At 34.6% G+C, this 22,663-nt stretch overlaps 1 protein-coding gene across 1 annotated transcript in view; it reads left to right on the top strand.

Moving 5' to 3' along the window:
- Window positions 1-22,663, top strand: part of LOC117124301 (fibronectin-like) — a 61,105-nt gene that overhangs the window by 26,383 nt on the left and 12,059 nt on the right. Inside the window, exons 5-8 of the mRNA XM_033270486.1 lie at window positions 2,539-2,811; window positions 11,867-12,142; window positions 16,697-16,960; window positions 21,584-21,844. Coding sequence (XP_033126377.1) covers window positions 2,539-2,811; window positions 11,867-12,142; window positions 16,697-16,960; window positions 21,584-21,844 — 1,074 coding nt within the window. The remainder of the gene's footprint in view (window positions 1-2,538; window positions 2,812-11,866; window positions 12,143-16,696; window positions 16,961-21,583; window positions 21,845-22,663) is intronic.

Raw genomic sequence — 22,663 nt, 5'->3', positions numbered from 1 at the left:
CTAAGACAGGTGAAAATGCAAATGAGTTAATTGTTTTTAAGTAGGTATTTGTTGCTGTGCCTGCATTTAGACAATAGCTCGGTTCTTTTGTTTAGTGTTGACCGTTTGTCTGAATATATTATGTGGAGGTTCTCGGTTATGCACAGGTTACAGCGTTTTGTTTTTGGGGAGTAAGCCGGCTTACTCCCCAAAAACAAAACGCTGTAACCTGTGCAGTCGGCTTACTCCCCAAAAACAAAGACTGGGGTTTCAGCTAAATATTGTTTTAAGCATACCGGGGTTAAAGTATTTTTAATAAGATCAAATACGTTATGATTTTACTGATAAAAGACAGATAAAAAATGACATTATAGATCTTTGCAATCTAGGTAAAACCTAATAATTGATGCAAAACTGAGAACACATGTCGAAGGTATGATCATTTATAGGTTCTGTCCAATATGCATTACGATTTAAAGATTTTGGTTTTTGACTACAAGCCCCTAGTTGTACCAGAGTTTTCACATTTGAGATGGCCAATAATTCAATGTTAATGTTCATATTGTTATAGTCGTCTTTAAAAGGAACAAGCTGAAGTGTATTTAAATTACAAACTTGGCTCATTTTAAGTAAAGTAATAATATGTGGGCTTATACCCATTTTTTAATGTATTTAATCTATCCTAAGTATAATAATTCTCCCCTATTGTACGATATATGACAGCTGTACTAATCGCTTTATAAGCCAATCGCTGTCTTTTAATGTAAGTTTAGATTTTTTTAAAAACTGTTGTAGCAGACATCGGTTGTTACTGTATAGTGATATGATCAGTATACTGTGTGCGTATTACATTTAGCTGTGTGTATGCATGCTTCTGCAGTACGCCTACGTGCTAACACACATCTAGTGACGTTACACATCAGTATAGTTTACCAGAAATACGGATTGCATTGGAAAAAAATTGCTACAAATCATTTTATGATCTAAATATAAACTTAATTATGTGTTAAACAACATACTAAAAGATTAACAAAGGAGGACCAACACAAAGGTGATTTTTATAACCAAAAGTGTAGCACTGTTGATCAGTAGACTTCCACACGATACGTACTGCGGTTTTCAAAAATTTCTTGTTTATAATTGGTCATTATTTAGGTCAATGTAGCCTCATTAACAAAACAAATAGACACAAAGATTTATGAATTCCTAATACAATAAGACATTAATTAACTTTTTGCAATATTTTATTTTTTTTTAAATATTTTTAGTGTGTGTTATTCTGTGAATGTGCTTTAATATTATCAGTATTTCTTATTCATTGTACTGGGAATCAAATTTCATGTACGGTATTGCATTCATTACTGTACATGGCCAATAGCTTGAACTTGAAAAGAAGCGGCAGCTTTAGTAATAACACGCGTCTTCTGTTTAAACACGATCTTGAGCGGAACCACAAAATTCAGGAAGCGTTTCCATGGAATCGCTATCGATAGAATGTAGCGATGGTGTGGATAGAGCTTAATTGTTCACATTCACTATCGTTAACGACTAATATATTTATTATTATAGAAAATTAATAATCGGATAATGATTTATTATGAATTATATTTTTTAAGACAGATGGCAGCTTAATATTCATCCTCATTACCGGATCTCTAAAATTGTGTCTGCTATTTGATAGTCGTTGGTTGCCAGATGTCTTCAAATGAACTACAATTAGGACTGGAATTGGTCGAAGTTTAGAACTTCAAATACGTTGTTTACAAATACAAATTGAAGTTCAAGTTGCAAATGGACTAGATGAAGTACTAGCTTAAAGTTCGAATATAGTTCGTTTTAAGACTTACAAAACCTGGTTTTTCAAGCCTGCCCCCCCCCCCCCAACAAAAAATAAATTGTTTTTTTTATTCGACTGGCAAAACCTGAAAAGCAAAATTAAACAATTAATTCAATTTAGTGAAAAAAAAACTGCTTTAAATACGAAGATACTCCATGATTATCTCAAATGTAGTGATGCTTTTTTCAAGAAAACACTTTGATTTTACTCTTTTCCACCTACCTTTTGAAAATATTTTTCTAAAAAGGTGTAGAATAGTCCTTCCTATTTAATTATATGATTAAATTTAATATATTAGGAGTTTTTTTCAGATTTTTGTAAAGATATTTAAGAAGTAAGTACTTCCAGCATAAAACCTGAAACACACCACTCCATTTGAACTTGATCATGTTTTATAATTTGTTTAGACAAATATCAGAGAAAAATAAGTAAATTTTGTAGAGATTGTTTACAAACAAATTATAACAACCATGCCTTTGTAATAAAAACATAATTTCTTAAAATATTTAGCCTAATTGTGTGATTTTGAATAGATTTGTTTCTATTACCTTTCTCGCCTTAGGCCTACCTAAATAACTAATAATACATAACATATAAAAAGACAAATTTACTGGATTTAATTAGGTAGAATTGTCCCATTTTTTAAATTTCAGAATAATTCCTCTGAACACATGTGCCTTGTTTTTTTAAGGAGCTTATAAACACAAAGGTATATTTTTCAGGGCTCTATGCGCCAATGATACAGAAGCATAGGATTGCCGTGTTAATGGACCGGATTAACATATACTGGATATATCGTGACTACATTGACTCCAGCCATTTTCTAATTACATACTATGCAGTCAATGGTAAGAAAATGAGCAGTCACTCGATTAACCGGATGAGAAGATCAGTACAACTGCAGAACCTTATATCTGGAGAAACATATACAGTTATTGTAAAAGCCATCAATGGGTTCGAATTTGTTTCTAGTCAGCCGATCAATATAACAACAAGTAAGTTAATGCTCATTTTTATTGATACATAAACTAGGTGTCTGCAGTGTTACATAGACTTAAATGCCTCCAATGTTATTTTAAATAGACACAATACTATTATCATTGCTTGACCCACAGGTACCAATAATAATAATAATTATTATTTTTTTATATAATATATTTAAGTTATTATTTAAAAGATCCACAGTAGCTTTACCTATTATTTCGTTATAAAGTACACATAGGTGTTTGCGTTTGACTTAAGTTGATAATTAAATATACATAAAATATTTATATTAACGTTTTACATTAGAAAAAGAGCCGTGCTTAGCGTTATTAAGATTTTCTACCTTAAGCATCTTACTTAATTTTATGGCCTAAAATCAGTGGTTAATGTAAACAATATTGATAATAATAATTAATAATAATGATAATAATTTATTGACATACACCATTTATATCGGTGGTACATATCTTAGCTAATACTAAGCAAGAAAAATAAATGATATGTATACATAAGTACAAATCCATTTATATATAGTGCACCGTTTTTAAACTACACAAGACAGTGGGGTCGTCAATGCTGTTATTCCTTTGGCTTTCAATAAGCTATTAAATAGATGAATTGAATACAATAATCGCAAACTACACCAAATTCTCTATCCAGAGAGCCAACTGATGCATTTATTATATTCACAGTGGATAACTTGTACAGTACAATTTGAGTAGGCCTATCTATTTCTTGAACAGGTCTTTATTCCTAAACATCCATATGTCAAGTGCATATTTCAACTATCTGGAATTCCCCTTAAACATTTTAACCTCTTGGGGTGGCCAGTTCTATTACACGGGAAGGTAAACATGAGTAAGCTCATTTTAATTACATTACCCTCTCAGATCAATTTGTCCCCTGAATCATTTTAGACATGTTTAATAATCAATGTATCGGTAATAAAATGAGTAGGCCTTATTCTAACTAGAGAGTCTACTATGACTCCAGCATCATGATATAGGAGATCTTATGGATCCCGACAGCCAATCTGGATAGAGGTTTAAACTATGAAAATACAATACACTAAAACCGCTCTTGTAGCCATTATTTAGGAAATATTCCCAGCTCATCTCGATTTGCTGCTGGCGACATCTGCAACTCGATAGTTTTTATTTTCCTAGTCTCCACTATACGAGTCACCCGATCCATTATCCTTAGATTGAAAGCAGGCGACCATCCTTCTCCTTTCCTTCTTGAGTCCTATCTGCTTTCTTGGTCAAATTATCTTTCTCTTCCTTTGACAGTACATTTGGCTTCCATCGGGGAACTCTGCTAACATTTAAAGGTGGTCCGCAGTAGACCTCCTCAACCAGAGACCGTCACCCCGAAGACAGCTCAATCTCCGAGAGCACGGCTCTCAGCTCCCTCCTCCTTTTGTTCACGGGTTATACTGCCGGTTTTCGGACCTTGCCATGGTTTCCGTGGCCTTTTTTTAAAGACCTAGCGTCATGGCCACACACATGCTTAAAACGGTGGCCTTAGAGGTGATGCTGTTGAGGCGCTGTATAAATCCAGAATTGTTATTATCATTATTACAGTGTCACTGGTAAGATTAGACAAGTCTGTCTTCAAGGTCAGTGCTTGGTTCAGGGTCAGGTGGGTCTGTAATGATGCTACCGGGGCTAGCTTCCTCGTCCAACCTCAAAGGTCCCAATTCAGCTAAAATATCAAACTCATTCTTTTTCATGAGATTATAATGCACCAACCCATTTCTACCCTTTGGATTCATATCTCAAATCTGTAGATGACTTCTGTCAATTTCGTGGCGCCACCGATTTTAAACTTTGGAGAGATCCTCTTACATTTGGACTTACTGTACATGAGCACGGATATCCCTTCCTTTAGGTCCAATGTACCGGATAGACGGTCATATACCGTTTCTGTATCCGGGCACTTGTTTTCAAGACTTCCTTTGCCCTTTCTGCAGCTATTTGTCCACCGGTTCCACCATTAGGTCAACATGTACTGCGGCATCTCGACCGAACATTATCATGAATGGTGTCTTTCCCGTTGATTCTTGTGTTGTCGTAGGGCAGGCGAAAGTTGCTTATGGCAACATGTCCCAGTTGCTCTAATCGGAGTACGGTTGTAGCGTGATTACTATCATATCCACTAACGTCCTGTACAAACATTCATGTTATCCATTCGACCTGGGATTATACTGAGTTTTCCTTGTTTTTGTGGGCAAACAAAACACATTACTGTAATAACTGCAGACTCAAAGTGCCGTAGGAACAGGATACTCTTGGACAATTTTAGTTTTTTCGCTACCCCCTGCTGAGATATGATATGGCCCAGGTAACGAACTTGGTTATGACCAAATGTACACTTCTTAGTTTTTAACTTTAATCCAGCTAACTTAAACCGATCTAAAACTTGTCTCAGATGATCAATATGCTCTTCAAATGATTTTGAAAAAATTATCATATCATCAAGATATACAAGAGCAATTTTCCACTGTAACCCTCTAAGAAATTCTTGCATTTCACGTTGAAACGTACTTGGAGCATTATGGAGGCCAAAAGGTAGAACATTGAATTCATACAAACCCTCTTGTGTTACAAATGCTGTTTTACATTTACTACTTTCTTCAGGTCCTATTTGCCAATAGTCCGAAGCCATATCTAAGGTTGAAAAAATGCAGGATTAGTAGCACCTAAACTATCCAAAGAATCCAAAACATTGGAAAGCGGAAAGTTATCACGCACACTACACAAGTTTAATGGTCGAAAATCTAGGCAGAATCTGAAATCATTGGTGTTTTTCTTTTTAATTAAGACTATGTTACTAGACCAACTAGACTTCGATGGTGAAATAATGTTATCTTTTAACATTTTGTCCACCTCTGCACGAATAATTATTTGTAGATGAGGTGGGTGCCTATATGGGCGAGCACGAACAGGAGGATGATCACGAGTATTGATTATATGTTTAACATCAGAATAATGACCCAAAGGGCTACCAGAAGTTTGAAAAACATCCACATAATCACCAAGTAAAGATCGTAACTCTTTCTGTTGAGTAGAAGACAAATTATCATTTGTTATATCACATTGATTTAAAACTTTTTCAATTTGTGATTGACTATTACAAGATTTAGACTGAATATCATTCACTGAATGTTGTGAAGTCATAACAATTGGGTCTTCTATATATGAAAAGAATTTAATATCTCCCTCATTAATTCGTGAAAAGGTTCCCAATTTGGTACGAGGATAAATAGCAATAGCATTATAGGATGGATTCAATAGCAGAATCGGATCTTGCATGTGCAATCCATACTTACTAGTTTTCGAAACATATGCGCTAACTGTAATCCTAAATTATTTAAGGTCCACCCAGCTTTGCAAACTCCAGTGATATTACCCAACACCTGACCTCTAACTCTAGCATGGAACAAAGTTTGGTTACGAGGAGGAATCTCTTTTCGAGAACTAGCTCTTATCTGCATTGAGGCATTAAGTCTAAGTTTACGAGATCCAAAATCAACACTGGCTTTCTGAGAAACTAGAAACTGTGCACCGAGAATGACATCATTAAGAGAGAGCAGCTTAGCTCAGTCGGCTAATCTGGTGGTAGCCACTGTGTGTGCGCTGAACCGTGGAGATCTCTAGGTCCCAGGTTCAATTCCCATCGCTGCCTTGTGTTTCAGCTAGAGGGCTGAAATACAAGTTACAATAGCGCACCGTCTTTCGGATGAGACGTTTAAGCCGTTGGTCCCGTGTGCATTTATGGCCCATGTGCACGTTAAAAACACATTACACTCTTCGGAAAAGAGTAGGGGATTGTCTCCCGGTGTACTGTCCAATCACCACCAGAAGGACCCCACTGGAAATAAGTCTTCTTCTAGACTTTCGTGGGCTATCACTGGTGTTTACACCGAATAAATGCAATCCGATCCAATCCAATCCCGATTTAAATTAGCAGCAATGTACATAGGTATGACAAAATTATTATCGGCAATTCTCAATGGAATGTGCGACAACCCAATTATTTTCAGACCTGAACCATTGGCAGTAATCGCTTGTTTAAACTCAGCTCTGCTTACTTTTAATTCTCTACAGGCTGGAGAATTCCTGAAACAATGCTCCCCAATTAAATTAATAGTAGCGCCTGTATCTATCAATCACGATAATTGTTTTTGAACTAAAATTACATCTATACAACAACCTTCTAGAGAAGTGTCTATAGTATTAATATTTTCCCCTTTCTTTACCTGCTTAGGCCTATCTTTACCAAAATGTATTTCATTGTTAGATACAGATTATTAGATATTTAGATTATTAGTTTAAAGAATAACCATGTACATGAAATTTAGAAAAACATTCGATTTGCTTATGACCAGTTTTGCCACAACCTAAACAAATAATCCTAACTACCGCTCCGAAACGATGGTGCATGTCGCAGATTTGATTGCATTTTATTATAAACAGGTTTCCCCTGTTGGAATGATACACCCTTTTCGTGTTTTGACCCATATTGTTGACGTGGTTATGGTGGCGCTGTTTAGCTGTGCACTGTTATCCAGAATTGCTGGTGCCTTGTCTGTGCTGTGTTCGTGCTTTGAATGTTTAATTTCGTTTCTACTTGTGGTGGTGTTGATTTGATTCTAAATCATCCAACTCCTAGGCCTGACTAAGAACGAACTCTCACTGGTCTGTCTGCCTGGCTACTGCGCTGCACTTGACGTTGTGACGTGGAACAAGGTCAGCGGCGCTACCACTTTTAAAGAATGATGATACTCCAGAGACAAATTGCTTAAATTAAGATTTGGTAGGCAACCTTACTTTATCTAATGAAATTCTAACGAAAATAAAGTCGATACCTTCACGTTCAAATCGCCGTCGAAGAATCTCAGTGCATATCTCACTGACTTGCACCAGCTGGATTTATGCAATCCTAGATCCCTAAACAACAAAATGGACGAACTTCGCTCAGTTGTTCTTAACCAGAAATTTGATATTTGCGCACTCTCAGAAACCTGGTTTTCTCAAGACAGATCGCTGGAATTTTTTGATATTGATGGCTACACATTGTTTTCCAATCCCCGTAAATCACGTATTGGAGGAGGAGTGGCGCTATATGTGCGTGAACTGTTTATAGCTAATGAATTCAATATTGTTGTTCCAGATGGTCTTAAAATTGTTTGGTTACAGTTAAACCCAAGTAAGCTATCGGCACTGCCGCAGTGCGAAAAAAAAGCTGCTGTTTTCTATCGGCACTGCCGCAGTGCGAAAAAAAAGCTGCTGTTTTCTATCGGCACTGCCGCAGTGCACAAAAGTGAAATAATTATGTTTATTCACTATAATTATTTCACTTTTGTTTATATCAACTTGTTTGTAGGCCCGATGATACCTTTTGTTATTATAATTAAGTCATCATGATTAAGTCTGACCAATCGCCTATTAGATACCGTATTATTGCATTGTATTGTTCCAACTTTGTCATAATGTTAATCAGTCATGCTGAAGAGGACCTGAGGTCAGGTCGAAATATTCATGTTGTAATAAAATAGTGTTCTAAAGTCTACTCCGTTTCCTGTTTTTCTTTCTTCTTTATATATATACATATGTACAGGGACATGTTCCTTTTTGCCTAACCAGTCTCATTACGTTTTGAGTGAAATAAAATTATGAATTATGAATTATACCAATGTCATCTATCGATAAAAACATCGATTCGATTAATTAACAGCAGCTTTTCGCACTGTGGCAGTGCCGAAAGAAAACAGCAGCTTTTTTTGGCACTGCGGCAGTGCCAAATCGGCACTGCGGCAGTGCCGATAGCCACTACCCTCCCAAATAGTGGACTTTCCAACAAGGGGAGATAATACTCTGGACAAGATATTAACTAATTTTGCAAATTTCTACCTACCGCCTACAGCGTCCTCACCGATTGGTATGAGTGACCACGCCACAGTGACCTGGCTTCCCAACACGCAGCTTCCAAAGAAATCAAATGAGTTTGTCAAGCGTTCAATCAGACCTTTGAAAGATTTTGACATCCTTGCGTTTGGTTCTTGGTTAACACAGCATAGCTGGACTGAGGTTACCAATGCCGTTGGAGCTGTCGCTTGAGGCCAATGCACTTTATGATATCCTTAGTAAAAGCATTAACAAGTATTTTCCCGTGCGCGAAATTAAGCTTCATATTTGTGACAAGCCTTGGATGTCCTCTAATACCAAGCGATTGATACGGAGAAGACAAGTTTATTCTTCCAATCGACCTCCACTTTGGCGTTTTTTTAGGAACAAAGTTAAACGAGCAATTATTCCTGACAAGAAGGAATACTATCATAACAGGGTTAAACGTCTTAAACATTCTAACCCTGCTTCCTGGTATAGAGAAATTCGAATTATGACGACAAATAATAAATCAAAAAGAACAATTGTTCCTCCTCCGGACATTGATAGAAATAGTGCCAAAGACATGGCAGGATTCATAAATGATCAGTTTGCATCTATCGGGAGAGATATCCTACCACTTTCTGTCACAAATTTACCTGTTTTTCTTCCAGCCCCAGCTCCTGTACCGGAAGTACACCCTTGGCCTGTTTATGATAAACTTTCTAAAATAAATATTAGGAAAGCTGGTGGCCCTGATGGTATGCTAAATGCATCATTCTGTGAAGGTGTTGTTCCCCAGCAATGGAAACGAGCTATAGTCGTCCCTATTCCTAAATCTAATCAGCCAACTAGGGATAAGCTATGCCCAGTTTCTTTGACAGATCACTTCGCTAAAATGGCAGAATCTTTTGTCATTGACTGGCTTTTGCAGGATATTGGACCAAAAATTGACGACAACCAATTTGGTAATCGCAAAGGGCGTTCAACTTCACACTAACTTGTTAAATTGCTGAACAACATATATGAACATGCAGAAAATCCCGAAAGACTTTCTAGGATTGCAATAACTGACTTTAGCAAAGCTTTTGACCTTGTTGATCATAATATTGTAATTCCAAAATTAATTATTTTAGGTGCTAGACCATCAATCTTGCCATGGATTTGTAATTTTCTCTCACAGCGTTCTCAATGTGTAAGGTATCAGAATACTTTGTCTTCCTGGCTGCAACTCCAAGGAGGTGTGCCGCAGGGTTTGTTTGTTTGTTTGTTTAATTTATTTCTCCACACACATGAACATATTAACATAACAAAAGCTTAATAGTAAAACCAACTAAGAATAATAGTACATTACAGAATAAGTGTGTGGAAGGAGGCCAAAATAAGTTTAGAATAAAATTTTAAGCCGTGGCCACCAGTTAAAAATATATAGAAATCCAAAAATATAAACACAAAATAAATATATATACATAAGGCAGTCTTCAAACTATCGTAAGTGCCTTTCTTGGTATCTTCCAAAGAAGAATACCAAATAGCTGCATTACCCCGTAATCTAAGACTAAGCGCCAAATGTTTCTTATCAGCTGCAAAATCACGAAGACTCGCATTCAATTTGAACCGCTGTAGGAACCCAGAATATGTGTCGGAAAAATAACTTTCATATTTAATAGCCATTATCTATTTAACATTCAAAAATTATTTAACAATATGCAACAGGCCTATCATAAATCACAATATCATATTAAGCAAATAAGATAGATCAAATCAAATCAGCCGACATACCGGGTTCCATTGCTAAAACAGGCGGACCAGTATACGATGTCAACACAGCCAAATTCCACATTCCAGAATCAATTGCTTTCATTGTCTTATGAAAAACGGGTTCTCCACCATATATTATGCCTTTCCGTACCTTGATATAACGACAAACAACTAAAAGTTACTTGAATCTTCTTTTAATTAACATGGCCTGTGCAAACAACAATAACATCATTATTTTCTGGTTCATAAAATACAATATAAAAATACAAAGTAAAAAGTGTATATATAAGTAAAAAATAAAAAGTGTATATATATATATATATATATATATATATACGATTTTCACAATTTTGTTCACGTGTGATATTAGCGCTATATCAAAATCGTGAGGTCTGACACGTTAAAAGAATGAAAGAACTCAGATTCTACTGGACGCTTAAACTTCCACAGTGCCATTGTGGTCAAGTGGTGATGACGTTCGCCATGTCGTCACGTTTGTAAAACGTCCGGGGCTCGAGTCTCGGTTTATTGTTTTCTTTGTCATATTCTTTTTCTGTTACGTTTCATTTATATATATATATATATATATGTGTGTGTATATATATATATATATATATACACATATATAGGCACCCTCACCGAGCATTTGTCAGGCTACGTAGATCATATCATACCAATAATATCTACCATCCCTAGTTATTACAAGATTCTACACATGTTTTTAACATTCTTGACAATTTGCTTCCCCTACCACATAACCCCATAATTGTCACCAAGTTACCACTTATTTAGTACACCACCTATTCTTGCCCACCGCCGGCCGTTCATGAGGGTGTTACTTCCGATGATATTTGCCACCAGCGGTTGTTGTAGCTGGCTGAAGTGTTTATCCAGCTTGTATGTATGCGATTATCTGAAAGAAACAATCGGTCGTAGCAGTATGTCTGTTTTGTGAATCTTCGGCTAGCCTAATAGTCTAGAGCAGTAAAACGCCGACCAGTCACAAATGTTAGTATAGTCAGATAGGAAGAGCTTCTGTCCTATGTGAATCCAGTAAATTTCTTGCAACATTTCTTTCAATGGATGGAGTTGAATATTAGGTTTTCGTTTGATATCACTTAGTAACAATTTCTCCTACACCCAGTAATACTTGTTCCTTTATGCACTACCCCACCAACTCACCATTATTTTGTTGCCAATGGAATAACTTACTGTCTAATAGATTATTCTTAAACCAGTAATTATATAATATTATATAATAAATATATAAAAATAATTTTATTTTTTTATTTTATTTCAGGATTGATTGTAATGACGTAGATTCTATGACTATCATTAAAAAAATATTCGATTTGATGATGCCATTATACAAAAAATAAACTTGAATTTGATTTATTTTATCTGCTCTAATCCACAGGCCTCGGTAGGTTACGCGTGGAACCCATAACACTCTACACCTCCACAAGCATCACGCTATCATGGGCCACATCAGCCGCAAATACTATCATTGAATTCTTCGCAATTTCTTACACTGGAGCACACCTCGACAGGCCGCAAAACAGTTTCAATGTCTCAGGGGAAATGAGAACGTACGTGCTCTCGCACCTCACTCCAGGGGAAACATATTCCATCAGCTTACAAGCCCGAAGTGGACAACAAGCTGCAGATGGGAATCATATATCCCAGACAACAAGTAAGGCTAAACACATAATATTACAGAACATCAATATGGGAACATTACAGTTTTTCTCTTATTGATTTAATATCGAGATTAATGCTAGACAGGCCTAGGCATAGGCCGTTCTATTTATATTTATCCAAGGCTATTACTAAATTAACTATAATGGACTAAATCTTAAATTTATTAAACCCAAAATAAATGCAGCACTCTTCTTAGCGACATGTGACATAATACAAATGCAGTTAATATTTTTTTTCTCTCCCTCTCTTTAAATCACCACTTTTGTTCTTAATTCAGGTAAATACAATGTACATATGATACACAATTATTTAGAAATAATTCTTTAATATATCTTATGCTTATATCATTTTTTATTATTATTATTTTTTTATTTTTATACAATTATGTCCCAGTATAACTAAACACTGTTTAAAGTATCAAATTTTTTTTTTAAATAGGACATTTTCCTTGAAAATTGTTATTGTACTTAATCATATATGGATATAATTCTGACTGATAGCTGAAGTAGTCAAATCACTTTACTACACAAATGTAAATACATTTTTTTGTTGGCTTTTGTTATTAATATTTTACTAAGAAAGATATCTTTGCAACATAGGCTTATTTGTTCCAATTGAAACACTCTATTAATAAAAATCCAAAATGGCTTCACCTGGTCACAATCTCAAAACATGTGCAACTCATCTTATAGGATTGTCCTTTTTAGAGCTTGTAATTAAACTCTACAAGTTTCTTTTTTTAATATTTACAATTTTCCTTAACCAGACCCTTTCACAATTTATCATTATACTCGTTAAGTATATACTCGTTAAGTATACATTCCTATTTGGTTTGGGAAGTGGGCGGTTTAAATTTGTTTTTGTATCACGAGTTTTGTCAGCTTTTTCTTATTTGTACATTTACTAGTAGCATTATAAGCCGCAACTACGATATCATTGATATTATTATGTGCGCTCACAGACTTCCAATAATCAGGAATGCGTGCATTATATTTAATGTCTAATGAAAAATAACAAATTTAAGTGTTTTTCACTTGTTCCGGACTTTAGGGGTTTACATTTCATTATTATGTCTAAATAAGATAAAACTAAATATAGTTATAAAGAGGCCGTCTTAACTTATTATTAGCTCTATTTCTGATAAAAAAATATATACGAAATATTATTGTCCAAATTGTAGGTAATATAGTGTTAAAAAATAAGCAATTATTAGAGCTCCGCCTAGTACACTTGAGTCTGGTTCTTACGAGAGCCCTAGTATCCGGATCGGGAGCCTACCGTTAGCGCTAACCGTTAGCACCTGGTGAGAACGCCCGATCGGTTAGCGCTAACCGATAGCAGTATCCGGATACGCTAACGGTTAGCAAGTTGAGCGCGTTTTTATCATCAACCAACCACACGTACGCGTTTATAATTTCCAGTTTCTTATTGGCCAGTGATTCGATCATCATATTTTTGGTATCCGGATCGGGATTTTCTCGTATGGACGCTAAAGGTTAGCAGGATCCGGATCCTGCTAACCGTTAGCTGCCGTGTGAGAACATAGCCTATAGGAAAATTAGTATACGAAGGTTAGATTTAATGCTTTAAAATAATTTCATGAGGGCCTGCAAGGCCCGAAGGAAATTTTTGAATGCATTAAATCTAACCTAAGTATAATAATTTTTCATTTAGTGTACGATGCATGCTCTAATAATTACTTTATAAGTCAATTGCTGTCTTTAATTTTATTTATTTTTTTTATAACCAACTGTTGTAGCAGTCATCGGTTGCTATAGTGATATGATCAGTATACAGAAGGACCCACATCTCCGCTCTCGAACATAGCGCGTGCGTACAGTCCTTTGATCTTTACTGTGGCATCGACAATCCGATACTAGTTGCGAGTACAGCCGTCAATTATTAGTCTATGCGTGCCATACGTTTTATGGTGTTAGTTACTATTTTATTAATTTTGGGTACTTCGCAATGTCTGTTACATCTGATATCTTTTGAACGCGAGCTTGTTAAATCCTTCTATAAACTGCAATTTGATTTGTGAAAATTGACCAAAAATTGAAAAGTTATAGCAATTGAAAATTTACGAATTTTATAAAGTTTCATGTTCTTATGTAACATTAAACTGTCATTTTGACAATGTTGGACTAAGGTGCACAAAACGAACATTTAAGTAGATACAGAACATTTATTAATTATTTCTGCGAAGTGAGTCTCATAAACGACAATACACCACAATTTCGGTAAAATGCGCGAATTACGAATACGAATATTTCGCGCGAATACTTACGCTAGCGTTCATTAATCGCCCAGTCTGGACATCTCGCTAGTTACGCCATGAATTAACGTACGCCCGGCGTTAGATACGCCTGGCGTATCTCGCAGGTCTGAACGTAGCCCTACGTTCAGAGCCCTATTCGTAATTCGCGCATTTTATTTTCTGTTTACATCTAGGTTTATTTTGATTGGTCAAATCTTGGCTGAGTTCAAAATCACCGATGCATGACTGTCGTAAATCATTGGCGTACGCTAATCTGGGGTCTCTCTTATACACATCTAGATGTGTATAAGAGACAGCGATAATACTGGCGTTCGCTACGCCGCGCACAAGTTCACACCACTCGATTAACGTTACGCTAGCGTAAGTCGTTGTGTCTGAACATAGCCTTTGATGTCCCGAGATGTGCGTCCTTCTGTTGAATTGCCTTGCTGTGCGTATGCTGATTTTTTCTCCTGCAGTATGCGTTTAACTACACATCAGCAGTACAGTACGAATACGATGAATAACTATTGTCATTTGTATTGTGTTAGAAAGAACTTGTTTGTAATTCTATTTTGATAGACTTTCGTCAAAGAAATAAACATTTCATCATTCGAGAGAGAATACAGACACTGGCGTCCTTTTTTTTTTTTTTTTTTTGGTAGGTGCATGCAGACAGGTAAAATCGTACGATAACTTTAATAACTAGGCTAGGCTACGGCCTAGTAGTAGTAAAAGGAGGCCTGTTCGGTCTCTTGCCTGGCCGTAGGCCTACATCGAAATTAGTTCTTTGAGTCTTTAAAATAGGTCTAGAATATTCCTATTAAACGTTCAGTTTGTTGTGTTTATAAGGGTCCATTGATTCAATGAATTCCTTAATTGTTCATACTTAATATTGAATTTGAAGTAACATTCTTCGGGTTCTAATTAAGCTTTTTTTACGAAAGTAATTTTAATTACAATTCAGTTTTTATCGCGGTGCGCGATGACTTCGCGGTGGCGAAAACATGAGGATTTTTTTTTTTTTTTTGCACTGACCTGATTCACTTGGTTATTCCCTTAAAAATATAAAAGCATGGTATACTGTAAAATGTAAATTAAATACTATCAGTAAATACTACAGATATATTAAACAAACAATATTATTGTTTAGTGCGTTTATTTATTTTATTTTAATTTTTGTTTTTATTAACAAGAGATTATTCAGTGGCCCCTTTACAAGAAGACTAGGGACCACTGACTTCCTTACTATATGTTACATGCTGATGCTTAAATAATAGCGGAATTAAGCAAAAAAAAAGACTAGTACTTAAGATATACTTCTGGACAATCTCAAATTACATACAGTTTTGTTTTTAATTTTTTTAAGTCTGTACTGCCTCTAATTTAATTAATTGCTTAAAATGACAAAATTAATTGCTTAAAATGACAAATCTAATAAATCTAAATTAGGATTGTTTCTAAACATATCGATGGTAAAGCTTGGGCATAGTATTAAGAGAAATGTTCACGATTCATTATTATTATTATTATTATTATTATTATTATTATTATTATTAGGTAAAAAGGTATATAGGGAAGAAAAGGTATATAGGGAAATTCAGGAAGGCCTATGTCCTGTCGGGACCAGAAAATGAAGTCCATGCAACAAGAAAAAATACTCGGAGTCAGCAGTTAAGAATATCGGATAGCGTCTTTGCTTGATTGATTGCTATGCTATTTCGCTATTCAATTCTACAAAGGAATTCAATGAAAATACAGTAAATAAACTTTCAAACATAGTTATTTCAATATTTTCAACTAAAATGTAGTAACAAGTAACATCATGAATAAAAACCAGTGTAAAAAAATACTAATAACACATTAGATTTCATTATACATGCTAAATTCTTTATAACTTATTTATTTTATTTTTTTATTATTTTTTTTTTTTTGGACTTTCAATAAAACATGTTTGGTGATGATTTAGGCAAACAATAATGGTTTGTTTGTGTTTGTTTATTTTACGTAGTTAATACAAATAATGTGCTCTATGTTCAAAATAATCTTTTGTTTAAAATAATCCGCTTTTATTATCAAAGTCTGTGTCATCATATAATTGAACTAACATTTGTTATGCTTAACTAAATGTCGTTTATATCATATTATATTAATAGGATAGGATAGGAGTGGATTTCATTTGGCCCGCAAGATCTGGTCCTCTAAAGAAATTAATTAAGAACCAGGGGCATATGCTATTCAAGCTGTTAGGCGATTTTCTACAAACAAAATGTATTTAATTCTTTACAGTTCCATGCACACCAACACTAATTAGTGCACCAAAAACAACCATGGAAAGTATTCACCTATCATGGGAGATTCCTACTAAAAGTGTAGTTGAGGTCTACAAAATTATCTACTACAGTTTGTCAGATACCGTTGTGCACGAGGGCAGCTCTCCAAGGGAAGGTTACATTATGAAGACCCTAAAGCCTGGCTTGGCATATAACATCTCAATATGGGCTGTCAGTGCTTCAGAGAAGAGCAGCAAGGCTTCAACGATTCAGAGAACAAGTAAGCAGACCTGAAAATTTTTTATTTGTATGTTACTAATTAAAAATACATACTGTAGAATAATATAAATCATCCTGTTGTCTTCTAATGTTGAACTTATAGAGCGATCCATTTACAGTGATTATTCTCTGCGGACGCCATAGCTGGGGGCTTCTAATTGGATTTTTACTTCTTATGCATCATCTGCTATAATTGTACGCACATTGCTGTCATTGTAATCTACTCTAAACAATTGACACCATCGTACATGCACATGAAATGCATGCAAGGGACCCCAAGGAGGTCCCCAGCAATGGCGGCTCAAATGGAGAGCGCCCTTTCCTAATTTGATTTGTTTATAGATAGAAGTAGAGGAAAACACTTAAGAAAGGCTATTTGTTTATTCATAATTAACATTGCTTCAATGAGTAGCTTTCATAGCAAAAGGCTCATATTTCTCGTCGAAAGGGTATTCGAATATTCATTCCCCGTTTAAATTGTTCCCATTTCTTTACTGCCTTGAGTTAATATGTTTTATATATAACTTTATTATTGTCTTCATGCATTTGATACAAATATGTTTATGCTCTCTTGTTTCTCTCAATAAATAAATAGTTTTTATAACCTCAGGTACATTCATACACTCATTCGTTCATTAGTAAACTAACCATAACTAAACATCCAGAATTTCATACAAAATATCTTTACTACATTTGTAACATTTAGTTTATTATTTTGTAACATTTTGTTATGCATAATGAAATGCTATTGTAATAGCCGTCAAACATTAAAACGATAAAATGCAACAATAATAAAAATAATGGTTTGTTTAATAATGATGATTATGACTAATGATGACTAATTATGCTGATTCTAATTTACATTGTTGCATGTTGATGGTCCTAAATGATTAGGTTCTGCTGGATAGTTCATTCTTATTATATCTAATATCAAATATCAAATAAAAATTAAATGTCGATGACAATGATTTCGACGATGACGATAATGATAATTACAATTATGATGATAATAAACATAAACATAATCGGAGGCGACGGTGATGATACTGATAATTTTTTTTCTCATTTACAACTTCGTTTTATATATAACTTTGTTAATGTCTTCAGGCATTTTATAGAAATATGTTTACGCTCTCTTGTTTCTCCCAATAAAAAAATAGTTGTTATAACCTCATGTACATTCAAACACTCATTCATGCATTAGTAAACTTACCATAACTAGAAATCCAGAATTTCATACAAAATATCTTTACCCCATAAGTAACATTTAGTATTCATTATTTCGTAACATTTTGTTATTCATAAGGAAATGCTATTGCAATAGCCGTCAAACACTAAAACAATAAAATACAACAATAATAAAAATTATGATTTGGTTAATGACGTTGATGATGATGATGACTAATTATGCTGATTCTAATTTGCATTGTTGCACGTTGAGGGTCCTAGATGGTGAAGTTCTGCTGGATAGTTCATTCTTATTTTATCAAATATCAAATAAAAATTAATTGTCGGTTATCATTATCGATAATATTTTTTTTATTTACAACTTATTTTACCTGGCGATTGGCAATTTACATCCAGATTTGTCTGATGTTATCTCGGTATTATGGAGATTGAAGTTTATCACTGCGTTTTCTACGTAATGTGTCTCCCTTTCCATTGTTAACATTGCATCTGTGATAGATAATGTCTCCTTCGTCTCTGTTCATTTTATTTTTAAATCTTTCAATTCTTCGCCTTTCTTATCCAAAGTCATTGACTTATTTTAAATCATGAAGAAGATTCTTTTCCCGGTATATTTGTGTTCAGATCGTGTACGTGTTTAAGTTGGTTGGTGTGGTCTGCGATGGCGGATTTAAGTACGATATTTATATTATCTGATAATTTGGTTCACTTGATTCTGACTCTGAGCTTGTAGATTTGTGCATTAGATTGGTGTTTTCGTGTTTGGAAGGTCTATCTGTTTACCCTATGTAAACATCATTTTAATTTTTTTGACGGTACTTAAAATATATGCAGCCGCAAGTTTTCTTTTTTAATTTTATCGTTTGTATAAACATACTCTTATTCGGTATGAAATGTGTGGTGATTGTTTTCTCCGGTGTTTCTCTTATCCGATCTGCCGTTCAATGGAAAATGCCCACGGTGCCACTTTTTATATTTTGTTTGTGGCTTATCTTTTACTAATGCCTTTTTGATATTCTTTTTTACATACCCTGTTAAAGTTCTGGTATTCTTATTTTATATTGTTCCCCATTGTTATCTTTTTTCTATTGAAATTATTTTCTCACAACGTCTTGATCACGTTGAGTTTGTGATGTGATTAAATTCCAAATATTGTTTGGTGTGGGTTATCGTCCAGTACACTACCATGCCCAATGATCTTCATGAAGCGATGGTATTTGACTGTTCGGCATAGTATTTGATATTACCTGGTGGGTCGATGTTATTGAGATGTGTGTTCAAAGTGGAGTGGCAGCTTTGGGTACTATGGTTAGAATTTTGTCTACGTATTTTTCAGTTTTTTCCCATATCTTTTTTCCTCTTTTTTGTGGTGGGGTGGGGGTGGGGTTTCCGCCTTACACTTTGTCAATTCCTTACTTGGATATTTCCCAACCTTCATCCAGGCATAGACCATCTATTAAGGATGTGCCTTAGTGACATTTAAAAGTGACGTCCCGGACCAGTTATCTAATAAGATGATGAACAGATCTGAATGAAACTTTTTGGAAAGCTTAACCAAGTTATACGGAAGAGTTTAATAAATTTTGGTGACGTTATAGATTCGCGTGTGCATTTAAAGCTCATTTTAAAGTGCCATGTCCAAATCTCAAAAAAACTTATCTATGGATAGAAATAAAACTTTTAAGAATAGTTCGTCCTGTTGCAGTACAGAAATGATTTAATTTTGGTAACGATCCAGAGGACGATGTGAATATGAGGACCATGTTAAAAATAAATTAATGGACGGGGATTAAACTATATAATATGTATACTGGAGACCCTTGGTATTCTTATGGGCTAACCCATATGACATCCGTATGGGCCAAAAATATATAGGTCCCACAATACAGTACAAATGCATGTGCGCAACATGTTTAGCCCACATAGGTTCTATCTGGGTCATGTGGGCTAAACTAGAAGAATGGTTTGTCATGTTGCAGTGAAGAAATTATTTAATTTTGGTGAAGATCCAGATTACGATGTGGATATGACAATTATAATAGTGATTTTGAATATTTAAATTCCGTAATCGATCTTACAGTTTGTAAAAAGCAACCGCAACTGACATTACCACTTAATATCAATCGCCCGAAAATTAGAGTTTTGTTGGGAACTAAAAGCAGCAGCAGTCCTAAAATAGTTGCATAGGCCTAACGATAAGCAGGATTAACAAATAAAGCATAGTTGTATCCATTTCTTTGTTTGTAAGATATCGGGTCCACACATAATGAACAAGTCTATAAAAAAAAGGTTTTTATTTTTTAATCTGTCATATTTAGCTGAACTAATGCTTGTACATTTGCCAACAAATTGATTGGTAATGAATTAAATTCAAGATCTGAGTGGGTCACTACTATGAAAATCGAGATGGCTCGGTGTTGCGTTTTTGTCTTTACTTTATTAATAAAATATACGGGTAGGCCTATTCATCGAATATTGTTATATTTAGTTTCTTTAAATATTTGTTTTCAAAATAAAATTTTTTACTATGCTCTTTCTCAAGGAAGATAAACTAACATGCACTGACCTACGCAGATTCGGCTCATATAGCGCGCAATGTTTATGAGCCGCCATATCACCATCGCTTTTACCATTGCAGCTGTGGTTTGAATCTCACTAATGTCGCGTTAGTCGCAAAGTTGGTTTTCTTTGTTCTTTTTGTTTTTGTTTTTGTTTTTTTGTTTTTTAGTATTTTTTAAAATTTTTATTTTTGTTTATTTTTTTGTTTATTTAATTGTTTTTATTTTCATGTTTTTTCCTTATACATTTTAATGACTTTTTTTATCGCTAGCCCTATGTTTTGCACAAACATACATAGCAAGTCTAATCATTATCATCATCGTCATCGTCATCGTCATCGCCGTCACCATCGCAATAGTAATCATAATCATCATCATTATCATCACCACCATCATCATTGTTGGAGTCTACCTGATTTGTTTTTATAATTGAGTGTAATGGATGCGAAGCATCGCTTATGGTTTTATCTAATTTACGGAGGACTGTATGATTATGCTGCCCCTCTCCTCCGTCCTTTGTTTTCTTTACAAAGTGGTCCTAATTTTGTCGGTTGTTTATGATTTTTTAATGTGGTTGTCCGTATTATATTGTTCAAGACAAGTAATGCACTTCGACCTAAACAAAACAAAGTTTCTTTCTTAGATGGCATGAAATGATTTCTCTGCTACACAAGTATTGCAACCAAAATCCTTTGCAATTTTTTTTTTATAGTTTAAAGAAACAATAGACAATTTAATGGTTTTTGTTTCTTAACTAGTTGTAAAGTTTAAACAACAGATGTGGGTCCAGTATCACAAACTAACCCCAACCCCGCTGCCATGTACGGCCACATGTAAATACTTAGCGTGTAAATCTACTATTTCTTTTTTTTTTTCAGAGCTAGGAAGGCCTCGTGAAATTCGTGTGGACAAAGTAACTAACACTTCATTTACGCTTACTTGGACTGACCCGCTAGGAAGCTTCGAGTACATTACAGTATCATGCCAAAAGTGTTTAATACGTGACTGGAAAGTTTTTCCTGGAACCAATGAAGCAAATTTTATAAAACTATTAGCAGGCACACAGTATAGACTCAGTCTTGTAACTGGAAAACGTGGGTTTGAAGACTCTTTACCAGCAACGATTGTAGAAGTCACAAGTAGGTATCAGATTTGAAGTCGTTTCTTCTGCTACAGCAAAAAGCCTGAGATCTGTTTGTTTTCTCATTTGTGGCTTTTCATACGGCAAAGGAAATGATATTGCTATACTCAAGATCTAAAATGCACCTTTTTCCACCCAACTATGAAATCATAATAACATAAACAAGCCAAGCAATAATTAAGAGGAACGGATGCCCTATAAGCCTAGGTAGATTTGGGTCAGCCCGATTTGGGTAATTACTGTAGCCTTGTGCGCTAGAGCGTTTAGGCACTATATATAGAAAAAATACGCCAAGATCTCTATTTTGACTTTAAAAAATCATGTATGTAGCTCAAAAATGGCCATCTTTTAAACCTTGTGTCAGGTTATGACATAATTATTATTTACTAGTGAGTTATAATATTGGTTAAAATTTATTTCACATACAGAGCATCATGAAATGTCAACAAATCCCTTTCCAAAAAAAGAAATCATATTTTACCCCTGTTTGTTTTAATCGTATTTTTACATGCAAAGCATATCAGTTATTATTTTAAATGTCAAAAAAACTCCCTTTTTTTCAAAAAATTAGTATTTTTTAGCCCCAAAAATTGATTTTTTTTTTGGCTCCATGAATATCCGTTAAATGCATGCTGATAAAAAAATCTCTACAATATTTGAAAATTTTGTCATTCTTGTACTATTAATCTTATAGGTAGCAGCTTGGAAATCATAGTAAATAATATTCAAATTATGTTTGCTGCGTAACGACTTTAACACAATAAATAAATAAATAGGCCTAATAGATAAATAATAGAAATCCGTGTGTGTGTGTGTG

This window comes from Anneissia japonica, unplaced genomic scaffold (assembly GCF_011630105.1).
Source record: "Anneissia japonica isolate Jap-2015-1 unplaced genomic scaffold, ASM1163010v1 scaffold288012_len1326614_cov192, whole genome shotgun sequence".
Lineage (NCBI taxonomy): Eukaryota > Metazoa > Echinodermata > Crinoidea > Comatulida > Comatulidae > Anneissia > Anneissia japonica.
Note: the sequence above shows the minus strand (reverse complement) of the source record. Positions and strands in the feature narration are given on the sequence as shown.